Raw genomic sequence first — 13,314 nt, forward strand, 5'->3', positions numbered from 1 at the left:
AGAGGGGGGTTTCCTCTTAGGTTCTGATTCCATACAAAGGGAAAAATATCAGGAAATGCCTACAAATAGCTGTAGAACTTGGAAGAAGAGTTTCTTGCTTTAATCTCGGTTTCAGAAGCATCATTGTGTGAGCACCTATTTTTCTAGGATAGCTTTTAATTCTGACAGTGGTTACAAATACTCCTGTTGATCCCAAATTATTTTAAAATGAGAATTTAATCTCCATCCTCTCTGCTAGAACAACACTGGACTTAGAGGTAACAAGATATTAAAAATTACTAAACACGTTAACATTTGGGGATTGGATCCTCTGGGACTTAGGTCATCTATTATCATGGCAGCAAACCAGGTATCAGTTTAAACTCAGTTATCATGGCTTCAAGAGGTGGGTCCATTAAAAAATAACTGTTTTGAAAAATAAATTTTTAAAAAATTAATTTTTAGACATAGTTCCAGGTGCTGTTTATGGCTGATCTCAGGCATATCCTAGACTCATCCCTGGAAGCTAAGCAAAGAAGCAGAGTACAGCATGGTAGTGCAGCCAGAAGAACTTTAAGGCTGTTGTGCTGGAAAAGAAATGCCATGAGCAGACAAAACTTCCGAAGCTGGGTTTGTGCCTCTTCCCTGTGCAAAATCTGTCTCCTCTTTGGGAATTACAGCCAGGCAGCTGAGCTCGCACTGCATCATTTCCTCAGTGAGAGCAGTGATTTATGCTGCTGCCATTGCTCAGGGAACTATTGTTATGAAACATGGAGTTTAATTAATTAAGAATATGATCTCTGCAAACTCCGATAATTGCTGGGAGAGCTGCTGGGCAGAGACACCCACCCACACTTTCTGTCCAGGCTGGCTTTAGAAAACCAATCTGTGTTGGAATGTGACGGTTGTAAATAAGGATAAGGAAGACTGAAGAAAGTGAGGAAGACGAGCCAGGAGCCCAAAAGGTTTAGATAAGTGCTGTGAAACGTTCCAAGTAAGCAGGTAATGGGAGGTCAGCACGGGAGGCAGATAAAGTGGCCAGAGGAGCTCAGAGTCGGCCCTGCTCAGAGGCAAAGGATCTCCCCGAAACAGCAGCTGAGTTCTGCAGGGACTGTGGCAGCTCGGGAAGGCCATGAGACATCAGATGGCAGCAACTGGCAAACCAGTCTTATAGGGAGTTGATTAATATAAAATAGGGCCACCCATGCGTTCTTGAAGAGCTCTGAAGAAGGTGGTGAAAAGTAGGGAGGGTTTCATAGATGCCTGCTGTGGAAAGGCCATGCTGGCTGTGTGGGGAGAGATGGATGTGGGGTCAGGAGGTGCTGCCTTTCTTCTGGAGGGGGCACTGAAACTTCTGAGGGAGGCTTTTAGCACTGTATTCTTTCACTGTCAAGCAAGCAGCAAGGAAAATATCCAAGCAGGCCATATTTTTAGATGAGGGAAAAGCTGAGCAGAGTGTACTCATGGACATGTGTGGTATTAAATACCAAAGGCACCATGGAAGCGGCAAGTATAAATAACAATTCATAATTAAACACGAACTTTGCAGAAAAGGAAAGATTTCATAGGCAGCTGCCAGCCTCAGGTGGGAGGTAAAGGAGTTTTAAATAGACTCTGTGTGCTGGGTTTCCTGTCTCCCACTTGAGAGCTTTAGAAACAACACGATAACAAAAGGAACAACTGCAGGCCCCTCCTTGCCAGGGATACTTTTTAACTATGGAATTGTGAGGCCCTTTGCAGCATCCCGAAATAAAATGCAGCCCCAGGCTTTAAGAGCATCCCATCGGGCTGGATGCTGCACAAGGAGCTGGAGAGCTGTCCCGGGGCAGCTGGAGCTTTTGGAGAAGGACTGCTCTAAGGAGAAAGGTGTGAGGACAGCCAAGAGGAAAGGTAGGCCCTCAGCACCTTTGCACAAGAGTGGCTGTCACCATGTTACGGTGAAAGAAATGTCTTTATAGGGATTAACACCCTCCTGGTTGTTAGACTGAGCTGCCTTAGCTAGGCATGCCGCAGAAAAAGTTCTGGGATAAGCAGCCAGGTTAGGCAGAAGGCTGCAAGGGGAGGACAGGTGCTGGGCTTGGGGTGCTGGGCTTGGGGTCCTGTTTGGAGAGGTGTCCAGCCCTGCAGCCCTGGCTGGCCTCAGCTCTTCTCCCTGCCCTGCCAGCCGTGCTCTCACAGGGGACATCCCTGTCCCTCTGGCTGTGCTCTGTCCCTGAGGTGGGTATGCTTCCCGGGTGGAAGGGTCCTCATCTCTTGTGTTCCCACTGGGCCTGATTAATGTTGTTATTTCTAGACTGGCTGATGCGTTTTCAGTCTCTTATTGAGCCTGCCGTGCCACACAGAGCTGTGCAATTACAGTTTTTGAAGAGGCTTGAGAAAAATTCCGTTGCATTTCCTTGTTTCCACCAAGAGCACCTCCAGAGCCCGTGGAGACACTAATTAACGTGTCTTTGTCTCTGTGAGGTAAAGCCCAAAGTTATGCATGATGGCAAGCACGGGTTGCTCCTGTGAGGGGGAACACCCAAGCTGCTTATCCTCCCTCCCTCTGCTTGAGGCTGCCCGTGGAGGGTCAGGCTGTGTGGGTCCATATGGGAATGCTTGAAAGGGACTTACTCAGAAAGCTCTGCTCGCAGCCGAGTTTAGAGTCTGTGTTGTCTCTTGCTTCCTTAACATGTTTCGAAAGCTGTTTTTTCTTTAAAAAGAAAAAAAACCAGCCTAAGTGCTGAAAGATCACTGGGCTGAGGTGCCTGGGGAGCTGTAGGCACTTACTACTCCTTTATATCAGTTCCTCAGGCTGTTGATTACTCTTTTCTTGGCACAGGGGCAGTTTCCCAGCCCTAAATATTGTCAATGGCTCCCTCAGAGACAGCTGGCCGGAGAGGAGGCACGAGCAGCTTTCCCCGCTGCAGGAGTACAGCTGTGGTGTGGCCTGGCAGAGCCAAACTCCGCTCTTTAGGAAACAAGCAGGGAAGCACAGGGCTTTGTCCTCCAGACGCTGAAGCTGTGAATATATTTTGCTCACAAACTTGTAGACCTGTTTGTATAGATAAATTGCTTATATGCAATCTTTTAAATCCTCATCTGTCACAGGCCTTCTGTCCTTTCCGTGTTGTGCAGTGAAATCTCTTCTGGAAATTGGTAATTTTTCATTGTAAGCTTGGTGAGCAAAGAGAATCGAATTCAACAGCATTTAAGGGTGTTGGCACTTCCCAGGGCTGCAATAAAGGAGATTGTGCTCCTGGTGTACAGCGAGGCTGGAATGAGAGCAGGGAAGGGAACCTTTCAAGTTTGATCAGGGGCTTGACATCATCTCAGAGGAGAGGAGTGGCAGAGACAAAGCAGGACGGGATTTGGCACATGGAAAAAAAGGCAGCCAAGGCAGGATTTGGGGTAAAAATTGGATGAAGATAAGCAGGGCAAGCAAAAAAAGGCCGTTCCGGACCAGTCGCTTTCCCTAATCTAGGTGAAAGTGCTGCTGCGCTTCCCTGCTGCATCTCATCCGCAGTGTGAGGCTTAACATTCCTGCCTGGCACGTGGGGGCGCGGGGAGGGAGCGCGGGGGAGGACCCAGCCGGACACAAAGACGGGCCGGTCTCTCACCGGAATGGCATCCAAGCCATCTCAGCTATCCAAAGCCCCAGATGCCGGCATGTGGGCTCAGCTCACAACAAGAGGCAATTCCAGCTTATCCCGGGCCAGGCCTGTCGCGGGCAGGGAGAGGCGCGGGGGGCCTTTCAGCCCCGCTTTTATTCGGCGTGGGGGTTCCTTGAGCAAGCCGGAATTTCAAATCTCTTCCGCGCTTCAGGGCCGAAAGTGGGAGCGAGTGGGAATACTGGAGCGTTCCAGGGGGAAGGAAGGAGCTGAAGCGATGGTTACACGGTGTTTGTGTGACTTGGAGCAGGGTAAATATGTGTTTGCTGACTCTGTGGAAATATCAGTACAGGGGGCAGGACAGGTTTCTCTTTCTCCCTCTCACTGTGTGGACCTTTCTCTTGGCTTTTCTCTTGTGCGTTCAGAGCATTCCCTGAGCTCTCATAAGGTGGTTACATGTGGTAAAAACATATCCCACAGTGGAACCACATGCTTGGGGATTTAGGGTTCCCAAATGCAGCTGCGGGATAATGAGTTTTGTGCCGTGGGTGCTGGAGCTGATCTCGCTCCTGTGTGCCATGGGATTGTGCAGCTCCTCCAAAACAGTCATGAGGGACACTCGCAGAGCTGAGCACTGGCCGGGCTGGAGAAAAACAAGGATAGACATGGCTTTCTGTGACATGTACTTCACACTTTGTAAAAGCTAGCCTGAGGCCCCTGCCTTGCCCTCCGGGTCTGTGGATTGCCCTCTTCCCTAAAATCCTGATGAAGCGTTGGCTAAAAGGGCTGAGGTTCTGCGTGGTGGTGTTTACGTGTCCTTGCTTTCCTTTGACAGGGATACGCACGCAGCACAGGGATGCACAGAGCTGTCTCCCAGCCCGCTCAGCCCGGACGGCGTGAGCGCTGACTTCCGGCCCAGCAAAGCCACGTGGGCGGCAGGAGTCAAGTTACGGCTGAAGACCAGGTGAGAATGTGTTTGTCTGTGTCCCTGCAACATCTGCAGAGACCGGGTGGAAAACGGCTTTGGCTGCCAGTGTGCCTGTGGGGCACTCACGGAGGAGTGCTGAAATTCCTCCTCAAAAGCTTTTGTCAGTGCTGGTAAAGGCCATGAGAAATGCTCAACCAAAATATCTCCACAGAAGTGGTGTAAGTCTTCTCTGACTCCCCAACTTCAGGTGCCTGGCATTCCAAAATCACCTAGCTTCTTCCAAGTCTGGGAGTTTCAGTGGGAGTTTGGCATTCACGACTGCTGAGTACCTGTCTGCATTTTTGAACGATTAAGTGTCTTCAGAAATCAGTTCCCTGAACTGCTCTGGATTGGCTGGTGTTGTGGCAGAGCCTGATTCCCTTCCTTTGTCCACGCGGTTTAGGACCAAATCCGACAGCATTTACTCAGGCAGAGCTTTTGCTGGCATCAAAAGAGCCTTTTACATCAGTCCGATGTAATCTGGGTGACCTCATAGATTTTTGTGTCTCAGTCTTCTGAGATTTGTACCATGAAGTCGAAGCAGTGGCTTTTATTGGCAACACTGCCTTTGGGCCAGACCTTGACTTACTTGAAGTCAAGAAGCTATGCTGCTTTCCTGGAGCTGAAGGAAATGTGGCCCAGTGCATGTGAGTGAGCAGCTGAGAAGGGAATTCCACATTCTGATCTTATCAGCATGGATGCAGCTCTGGAGCAACCTCCCTGACCTTAGTGGAGATGCTCCAGCTTCTGGCCACTGCAGGCAGTCATGGATGCTGACCCTACCCGGCCTCAGATAGAGCAGATTTTAGAGGCTGGAGTATCTCCTCGAGCTGATTTTATCGAGGAGGAATTTATCTCTGACTGAGGAGTGGGACTCTGCAGTTCCCCGGGTATGTGACCCACAGTGAATCTAGGAGAGAAGCTCCCCTACATCTACCACCTCTCTACAGCAATGAGTCGTTCATCATATGCCCTCTGTAAATCCTTCTTGCCCATCAATTTAGTAGCAGACCTTCACAGAAGCTTCAGAGTTGAGTGTTTCGCTTGGATAAACTTGCCTTTGGGTGCAGAGCCAATGTTTTGCTTTACTTTTCCGGCAGTGTCGGAGGCTGTGTCTGCACATCTCAGTTTAACTCGGGCTGGAGCTTTAGTTAGGAACAGTAAGCTGCTTTAATGTGTAAGAATGTGCCTGTGGGAGGGTGTTTCAGACTCAGCAGCCTTTGCTTTCGCCCAGGCAGGGGGTGCAGTTCCCCGGCACGTTTGACTCACCCTGTTACCCCCCCAAATGTGTGCAAGTACCTCCGCACATCCTCCTAAAGGCCCTGCTGCTTCTCTCCCGTTTCTCACTCCTCCATGAGCACTTGGATGTGGAGCTCACAAGCGTTGCCTGTGATTTGTAGCCCTGTAGCTCAGGGGAGAGCCCAGCTACTGCCTGAAGCCTTGCCCTGCAGATCCCCTTGGTTACCTGCCGTGCCTCATTGTCCACGTTCCATTTGGATAATTGGGCTCACGGAGCAGCGTTCCTGCTGCCAGCCACCCAGTTCCTCCTAAGCACTGAACGAGGCAAGGAAAACACATTCCTTCCATTGTTTCCAAGTCTCTCCTGTTGCAAGTTGCTGTGTGTTGGATATTGGGGTGTGAAAGAATCTAAGCTATGCTTGGTTTCTGTCTTTTTAACTAATTTACTGACTAGAGAAGAATGAGAAAAAATGATTTGAATTGAGCCCGTGGGACTGGTTCATCAGTCTGGATAAATCAGTGCAGCTCTGCAGAGCCACGGGCAGGGAAGCCACTGCAGGCTCTGGCCGCTAGTATTTTCTGCCCGTGCTCTGGGAGATGATGTGAATCCCTGGAGAAGACGGGGAATAACAGGGTCTTTCTCAAAGACTGTAAGTCAGTCAGCTGCTTCTTTTCCATGTGTGTTCTTTCTTCCTCTTTTTGCAGCAAAGGAAACAGTAAAATTATAGAAAGAAGAGGAAAGTTGCAGAGAGTCTTTAATCCCGTGCTGCCCAGCTCCTCATTGTAACCTATACATGGTCTAAGTACCAGGCTGAAGGCTCTCTTGGCTTCTCCATGTCCAAGCTGCAGTCCTGTAGGAGCAGCGCAGATGGACTGTCCTGGTGGCAAGCACTTCACAAAACAGAGATCTGAAATACTCCTCATTTTGCAATTTAAATCATGCTTACTGTGTTGCTTGATAATGCTGTCTTCAAAATAGAAAGCTGTCAGAAGATCCTGCTAGGACAAAATCCTTGAACCCAGTAATCAAGAAGAGTGAAGTTTGTATACATCACCTCTGTTCCTGTTGAAGCGTGTCTGGTTAGTGTCAGGGAATGCCAGTGGGACCCTTTCTTTGTGTAGGGAAAAGTCCTCAATCTAAATATTGCCTGTCAGCCCTGCACTGGGGTGAAAGGAAGACAGAGCTGCAGCGCACAGCCCGGCTCCGAGCCCTGCACTCCTTGTTTCCTTTGCTGGACACTGGATAAATGCCTTTCTTGGATTAGATAGCCTGGGGGTTCCCAGAGATATGTGATAACACAGAGGTGTGACTTGCAGGACCAATAATCATTAATTACAATGTTTGACTGTTCATAAGTTCAACGAAGGAGCGCCCGTTGCTCACGGCTGCCATCACCTCTGAGCGATCCCAGCACTTCCATCTGCAGCCTGTGGCTGAACACACTTCTGTCAGGAAAAGCCGGTAGAAAAAATCTGTCTCTAGATGCACATCTAGATGACGGTTGTCATCTCTGCTTCCACACAGGGATTTTCTTCCCGGTGTATGGTGGAGAGTTTTTTCCAAAGAGTTCGTGATGGTAATGGTAGGAATTCTAAGCAGAAACCTCTGATTCTCTTCTTCCTGATCCCAGAGAGACTTCAGGGAGATTGGTACCTGTCTCCCAGTTCCCAGATGGCACTCAGGGCCCAGTCTGATGCAACCCAGACCTCCCCAGTGATGCTTATCAAAGGGGAAAAACCAATGGTGTCTGACGTGTCAGCTGGAAGCACTACACAGGCACAATGCCTGCCTCTGCCTCTGGGAAAGGAGCTGGAGAGAGCAGTGAGGCTGGACCGGTCTGGGACAGAGCCCTGAACTGGCCTGAAGGGTTTTGCTTAAGGGATTTTTTTTTTTCCTTTTTTTTTGGTTTAAGACTGAGACTGCTAAAAACTGTGAGATAGTCCACAGGGATTTGCTGCGTGGGGAGCTGTCCTCTAGGAGCTGCAAAATGAACATATGGTGGAAAAGCAGGTTGTGTCCTGGTATGAGAATATTGAGAATATTGACACACTTCACCCAAGTGTTCTCAAGTGAAGGGTTTTTCAGTGTGTTTTTTACTTGGGGAAAGTTGTCATCTGAGCATTGAGGGGTGGGGGATGTGGGCATGATTCTCCCTTTCCCCTACAGATGAGGAGACACTGTTGGCCAAGATCCATGATGTGAAATACCATTTCACAGACTTCAGGTCTTTCTAATGAGTCTTCCTTCTTTTTAGTCAAAATTGTGAAGGGACAGAGCTCACTCCAGGTCCCTCCTGCCCCAGAATTTACCAGAAGGGCTCTGTGAGCCTAAAAAGAGAGATTTAGTGAAAGACACATCAAGCTGACGCCATTCTGGTCCGACTCCTTTCTAATTGGCCTCGTCTGTTCTGCTTATTTTTAGAACCATGACTGAACCTTAATTAAGAGCGACGTTGCTTTGAGTAGATTGTGGCCTCGCTCTGTCGAAATCCTAATAGGCTTCTGAGTGCTTTACTTTTTCCTTCATCTCCTGCCTAATAGCTGGGCAGAGAGGCTGCAGCCATGCATTTGGATGTCTGGAAAACATCTCCTTGTTGTGCTCCCGCTCCTTTAGTGTGTCCATCTTGGAGACAGGTCCGTCCCGGTGAGAATTCAGATGGTTGTTGCTGCTTTCTGTTGGTGCAGGTGCACACTCACCCTGGAAGGGGACGGCACAGGTGAATTTCTGGGATCAGGATCTCTCCATCTACAAAGATCCTGCTGCTGCATGCAGCGGGATATGGCTCAGGACAGAGTGCCCCTGCCACATGGGTTTTATTAGGTTAGAATTATCACCAGCTTGAAATCTTGACTACTGTGAGGATGACGTGGTAAGGATGGGCAGCTGCCCTCTTGGCTTTCTCTCTTGTGACTCAGAGCTTGGGATCAGATCCAGGAGGCACAAGCTTTGCACTTGCATCCAAATTTTTCATTTCTCCTATAGCAGGAGGGTCTCTGCTGCAGGGCCCCCATCCCTTCCCACCTCCCCATGTGATGGACTAGGCCATGGCTATCCCTTCCAGCTCCAGCAAAGTCCCACACAGCCGCCCCGCCACACAGCTGCTGGGGGAAAGCACATCCACAGGGACTGTGGTTGTGAGTGATGGCAGACTGACCCTCTGGCCTTAGTTCTCTTCTCTGCCCTGTCCCATCTTCCTTGGACATGCTAACACCAGCTGCTCGTCAGAGCCATCCCCCCAGGTCATGGAGATGTGCCCCGGTGATCACTGCTCCTGCCTGGATCTGCAAGTAGATTCTGCTCTCCTTGGAAGGTTTTGCTGCCTTCATCTTCAGCATTCATTGTCTCTGCTGAGGAGGGGTTTGGAGCTTGTGGGGGCAGAGAAAAATGAGCATGAGGTCAGTGGTACAAGAAGATTTGTTCGCAGTTCTCTTTTCAGGCACCTGGATGGTGTTTCTGATGGATGTGAGAACGATGAAAGCAACTCCCCGCGAGCTCTGTGGGAGTAGAAAAAGATGAGTTTATTGGGGCATCGACGACCCTGAGTGGTTGGTTAATCAGCCACAACATCCCTCTCTGGCTTTCACTCTTTAGCTTTCCAAGGATGTGGAAAAAATGCAAATGGCAATTTGAAGAAGCTGGGTTGCTTGCTCTGGTTGAAGATGGGCCTTTTCACATTGAAGGACTTGCACTCCTGAAGGATGCTGGGCTTGAGGTACTTCTGAACTTGCAGAGCACTCAAGTTGTGTGTGTACTCCAGAACTGGCAAGGAGCAGTATGTGAAGAACAGGAATCAGACTGAATACACTTTTCTGGATGCTTTTAGTTTGTAACCTTGAGAAAAAGATAACTCAACCTTTCAGTTATACTGAAAGATGCTGACTCATTTGTAGAGTTAGTGCCAAAGTGTCTTTGTAAAGTTCCATTCCTGTTTTGCATACAATATAAAAATAATCCCCAGAGATTACAGAGAAGAGCACATTCAGCTCTTCCTAATGAGAGAGTGCTGCAGAGCTGTTCCTGGTGATGGGCCTCGGAGATGTGAGTGTGGTCCCTGGAGCCCAGACTGCTCCCAGAGTGTGCCAGGCTGCCACTGAGGAGCCTCCACTGGACTGAGCACGTTTCCATCGACAAACACTGGGACCGGCACAGCAACGGAGAGCAGCCAGGTAACGGCAGCTGGACGAGATTAAAGACTCTCCCTTTCCTTTGGTCTTCCAGTCTACAGTGTGAAATGGCAGTATCCAGCCCGTAGTCTGTCTTACAGCTGCCATTTAGATGCCAGCCTTGTGTCTCATCTCGCTGACTTCTCCAGGTATCTTTGCTCCCAAGCATTTGTTGTGATGCCAGCCTGACCCGGATGCCCGGGTTATCTGATCACTGGAGGTGTCCGTGAGGAACCAAGAGTGTCTTTTTCCAGCCTTGGCATTTACAACACAGGGATCACTTTGTCTGTTATCTGAAGTGGACAATTTTTCAGTAATAAAGTTGTCCTAATGCCTTCACAAGTACAGTACAGAATATATAAAAGATAAGGTGATGAGGTTGGTTTGTTATTGTTGTTGTTATTACAGTTCTGCATTTTTAAATCCTACAGCCTCCTGAGCCAAAATGTCAGCTGTTGCTCCTGGTTTTGCTGAAGGCAATTTAGCTACACCAAAGTAACACCAGTTAAAGATCTAATGATTTATTTGTCTTCACTCAAGTCAGGCATTAGCTGCTGCATTTGCAGGTTTTATCACTCAGCCAGTTTGTCTGGGATGAATCAGGATCTGCCACATTTCCAAGACTGGGTAGGTGTGGAAATAGTGCAAGGTTATCCCACACAGAGCTGGTAAGCTGGTACCGTGTGTCTTCTGACTGAAATTCAGAGCTGTCCATGTGTTGTATCATTACAAGGATATCAGACAAAAGGGTTCAAAATACCTGTGGCTCAGATGATTGGCTACACGGCTCCCTCATGGTTTTTACTGATCAAACCAAGGGATAGCATGCTTTGCATGGGATCATTCATTTTCCCAAGCCAAAAACTGATGCTGAAGGCCTGTACTCCACCGAAGTACTTAAAGTCTTTGAATGTCTGCAGTAGAAAAGGCAAGAATGCGGGTTATTCTTGATAAACGGTTTTGCCAACTTCCCATCTGGCAGTGTCCAGGTTCCTTGTTTTCTGGGCAAGGAGCTTAACAGAAGAGCTCTGTCTTAAGCACACCTACACATGTAAAGGTAAAATGGTGTTGGGTTCAGCTTGCCCTTTGCAGGCCTCCAGTCCAGTTTTCCTTAAGACAATCCTGCCACAACAGATGTTAAAGGGAAAAGCATGTCCCTTTTTCTTCCTTCTTTTAGCAGACTATGAGAAAATAAGCAGCACTTCTGAAATCTGTATAGAAAAAACGCTGGAGAAATGGCTCTGCCTCTCACTCTCTGCCTATGCTTTTCCATGCTGTAGAACATCAGCAGGTGCTGATGTTAACTGGTACTAGGAAAGGACCTGAAACCCTAAAAAGCATTTTTAGCTTTTTGCAGTTTCCCATTCCATTTCCTTTCCCAATCTTAGGCAGTACTGGGAGAATCCTCTCACAGTGTCTGTGTTACATCTGCCAAGGGCATTTTAATCTATGTACTGATGTGTTCAGGACATGCTGTACTGTGAATTTTTCAGTGAGAGAAAGACTAAAGGGGTGTCATATCCTCCTCTTGTATTTATTTAGTCAGAATTGTCCTGCAGACTGTCACATTTCAGTAGGACACGGGTCCAGTGCTGCTCCTCGTTCTCCCAGGGAGAGAGTGAGAAACGGTGGAAATGAGTGCTAGAGGAGGGGAGAGATCCCTCATGAAAAGCAGCAAGAGGATTAAGGACAAGCCGAAGGGTGGGGCAAAGGAGAGTCTGTGTGGCCTCTTCAGGGGACTCAATCATTAATCTCCTGCTTTGACTTTCCATTGCACCACTCTGTGCTTTAAATAAAGTGTCAGTGGGTTTTTTTCCCTCAGGGCTGACAGACACAGGCCTTGGCGCTGGTGACTGAAGGCACCGAAGGGCAGCCGTGCCGTGCCACTCCTGGGGACACACCCTGGGGACAGCTGTCTGGCTGGGTGGGATGCAAGGGACACATACTGCCAGCCCTTGGTTGTCACGTCTCATCCTGCATTTTTAGCAGCACCGAGGAGAGATCAAAAGTCCCTTTGCAGGCTTCCACCTCCTCATGGCATTTGGTGATCCACTTGTGCAAGTCCAAGAGGGAGCTTGTTGTGGGAATGTCAGGGATATTCACACATGGTTACTGTGGGATTTGCTTGGAATGGGTTAAAAAGTAGCACTGCAACACAAATGATCATGAGCACTTTTAAATATTGGTGCTAAGTTCACATCCACCTTCCTTGAGAGAGCTGGCCTGTTGCTGATGTGCAAACTCCTGCTTTCACCCAGGCGGAGTGAAACTCCAGGCCGACCTCACTCCTGGCATTCAACCAAACTCGCGGAGAACCAACCCGATCCCAGCATGATGCAAATATCTCAGGGTACGCTTGGCATCCCTTGGCATCAGTCCTACCACTCCAGGTAAGCACCACACAGCTGTGGAGGGAAGGGAGGGGGCAAAGGTGTGGTGGGAAAATGGTACCAGTTGCCTCCATACAGTGGACAGGTTTACAAACAGCCAGGGTTTGCATTAGAGTTAGGAAGGCTTCAGTTCCTGTTTGGTTTCCCTGATAAAGTGGCTGTGCTTTCCTCCCTGAGGTGATCAGCAGCTAGGAAATTAATTGCTTTAAAAATCCCCCTTCCTACAAAGATGGGAGCCCACTGTCAGGATGCTGATAAAGCTTTCTGCGGATTCCCCCATATAGAAACACAGCATGGTTGTTTTCCCAGAAAAGGAAAAGAAATCCAAAGTCTAAATTAGCCTGTTGAAAAAGGAAGAAAAGGGTGTAGGTAGCAGAGCCTGTCAGCGTAACGGAGCAGCCAACAGCGCATCAGCGACAGTGCTCCCAGGGTGAGGAGTTCAGGGAGGGATTTCCTGGTTTGGCAGTGGCTTTCTGCAGGAGTCAGCTCTATCGTAACTGAACGTGCAGGGCAGCTTGAGGAGGGACAAGTTTAAATTCTGCCCTTGAAAGATTTTCCCTGAAAAGGCAGAAAGGTTTCAAACTCTCCATTATAGCCTCTGGGATTGAAACATCACTTTCTTCTACAGGCAAGACTGATCCTTGGCAGAGGAGAGGAAAGACAAAAAAAAGCATTAAAGAAAGTGAGGAGATGGTTGCAGAAAATAAAGTGTGTTGGTCTGTGGCCTTAGCACAGCTCATGCTGGAGTGTACTCCTTTCCCACCAAGGGACTTTGCTTCCCAGGCAGTTCCTGGCAGAGCCTTTGGCAGTATGGCTCTGTCTCCCGGGTGCTTGAGGAGGTGCACGGGGAACATCTAGCGGCCAGCTGGCTAGGGCTGTGCTGTGCATTGCCAGGGAGATGGTTATTTGAATCCAAAATAGAGTGGTGCATTTAAATGAGTAAACCAGCTTTGTCCTGAGATTTGCCATATCTCTTCCTGCCTGT

At 48.7% G+C, this 13,314-nt stretch overlaps 1 protein-coding gene across 3 annotated transcripts in view; it reads left to right on the forward strand.

The window, feature by feature from the left end:
* Positions 1-13,314, forward strand: part of SHROOM3 (shroom family member 3) — a 79,893-nt gene that overhangs the window by 48,981 nt on the left and 17,598 nt on the right. For all 3 annotated transcript variants that reach the window (XM_069012414.1, XM_069012415.1, XM_069012416.1), the window contains exons 2-3: positions 4,405-4,533; positions 12,198-12,329. In XM_069012414.1, the coding sequence (XP_068868515.1) occupies positions 12,271-12,329 (59 nt within the window). In that variant the 5' untranslated portion in view covers positions 4,405-4,533; positions 12,198-12,270. The remainder of the gene's footprint in view (positions 1-4,404; positions 4,534-12,197; positions 12,330-13,314) is intronic.

The sequence above is a fragment of the Aphelocoma coerulescens genome, chromosome 4 (genome assembly GCF_041296385.1).
Source record: "Aphelocoma coerulescens isolate FSJ_1873_10779 chromosome 4, UR_Acoe_1.0, whole genome shotgun sequence".
Lineage (NCBI taxonomy): Eukaryota > Metazoa > Chordata > Aves > Passeriformes > Corvidae > Aphelocoma > Aphelocoma coerulescens.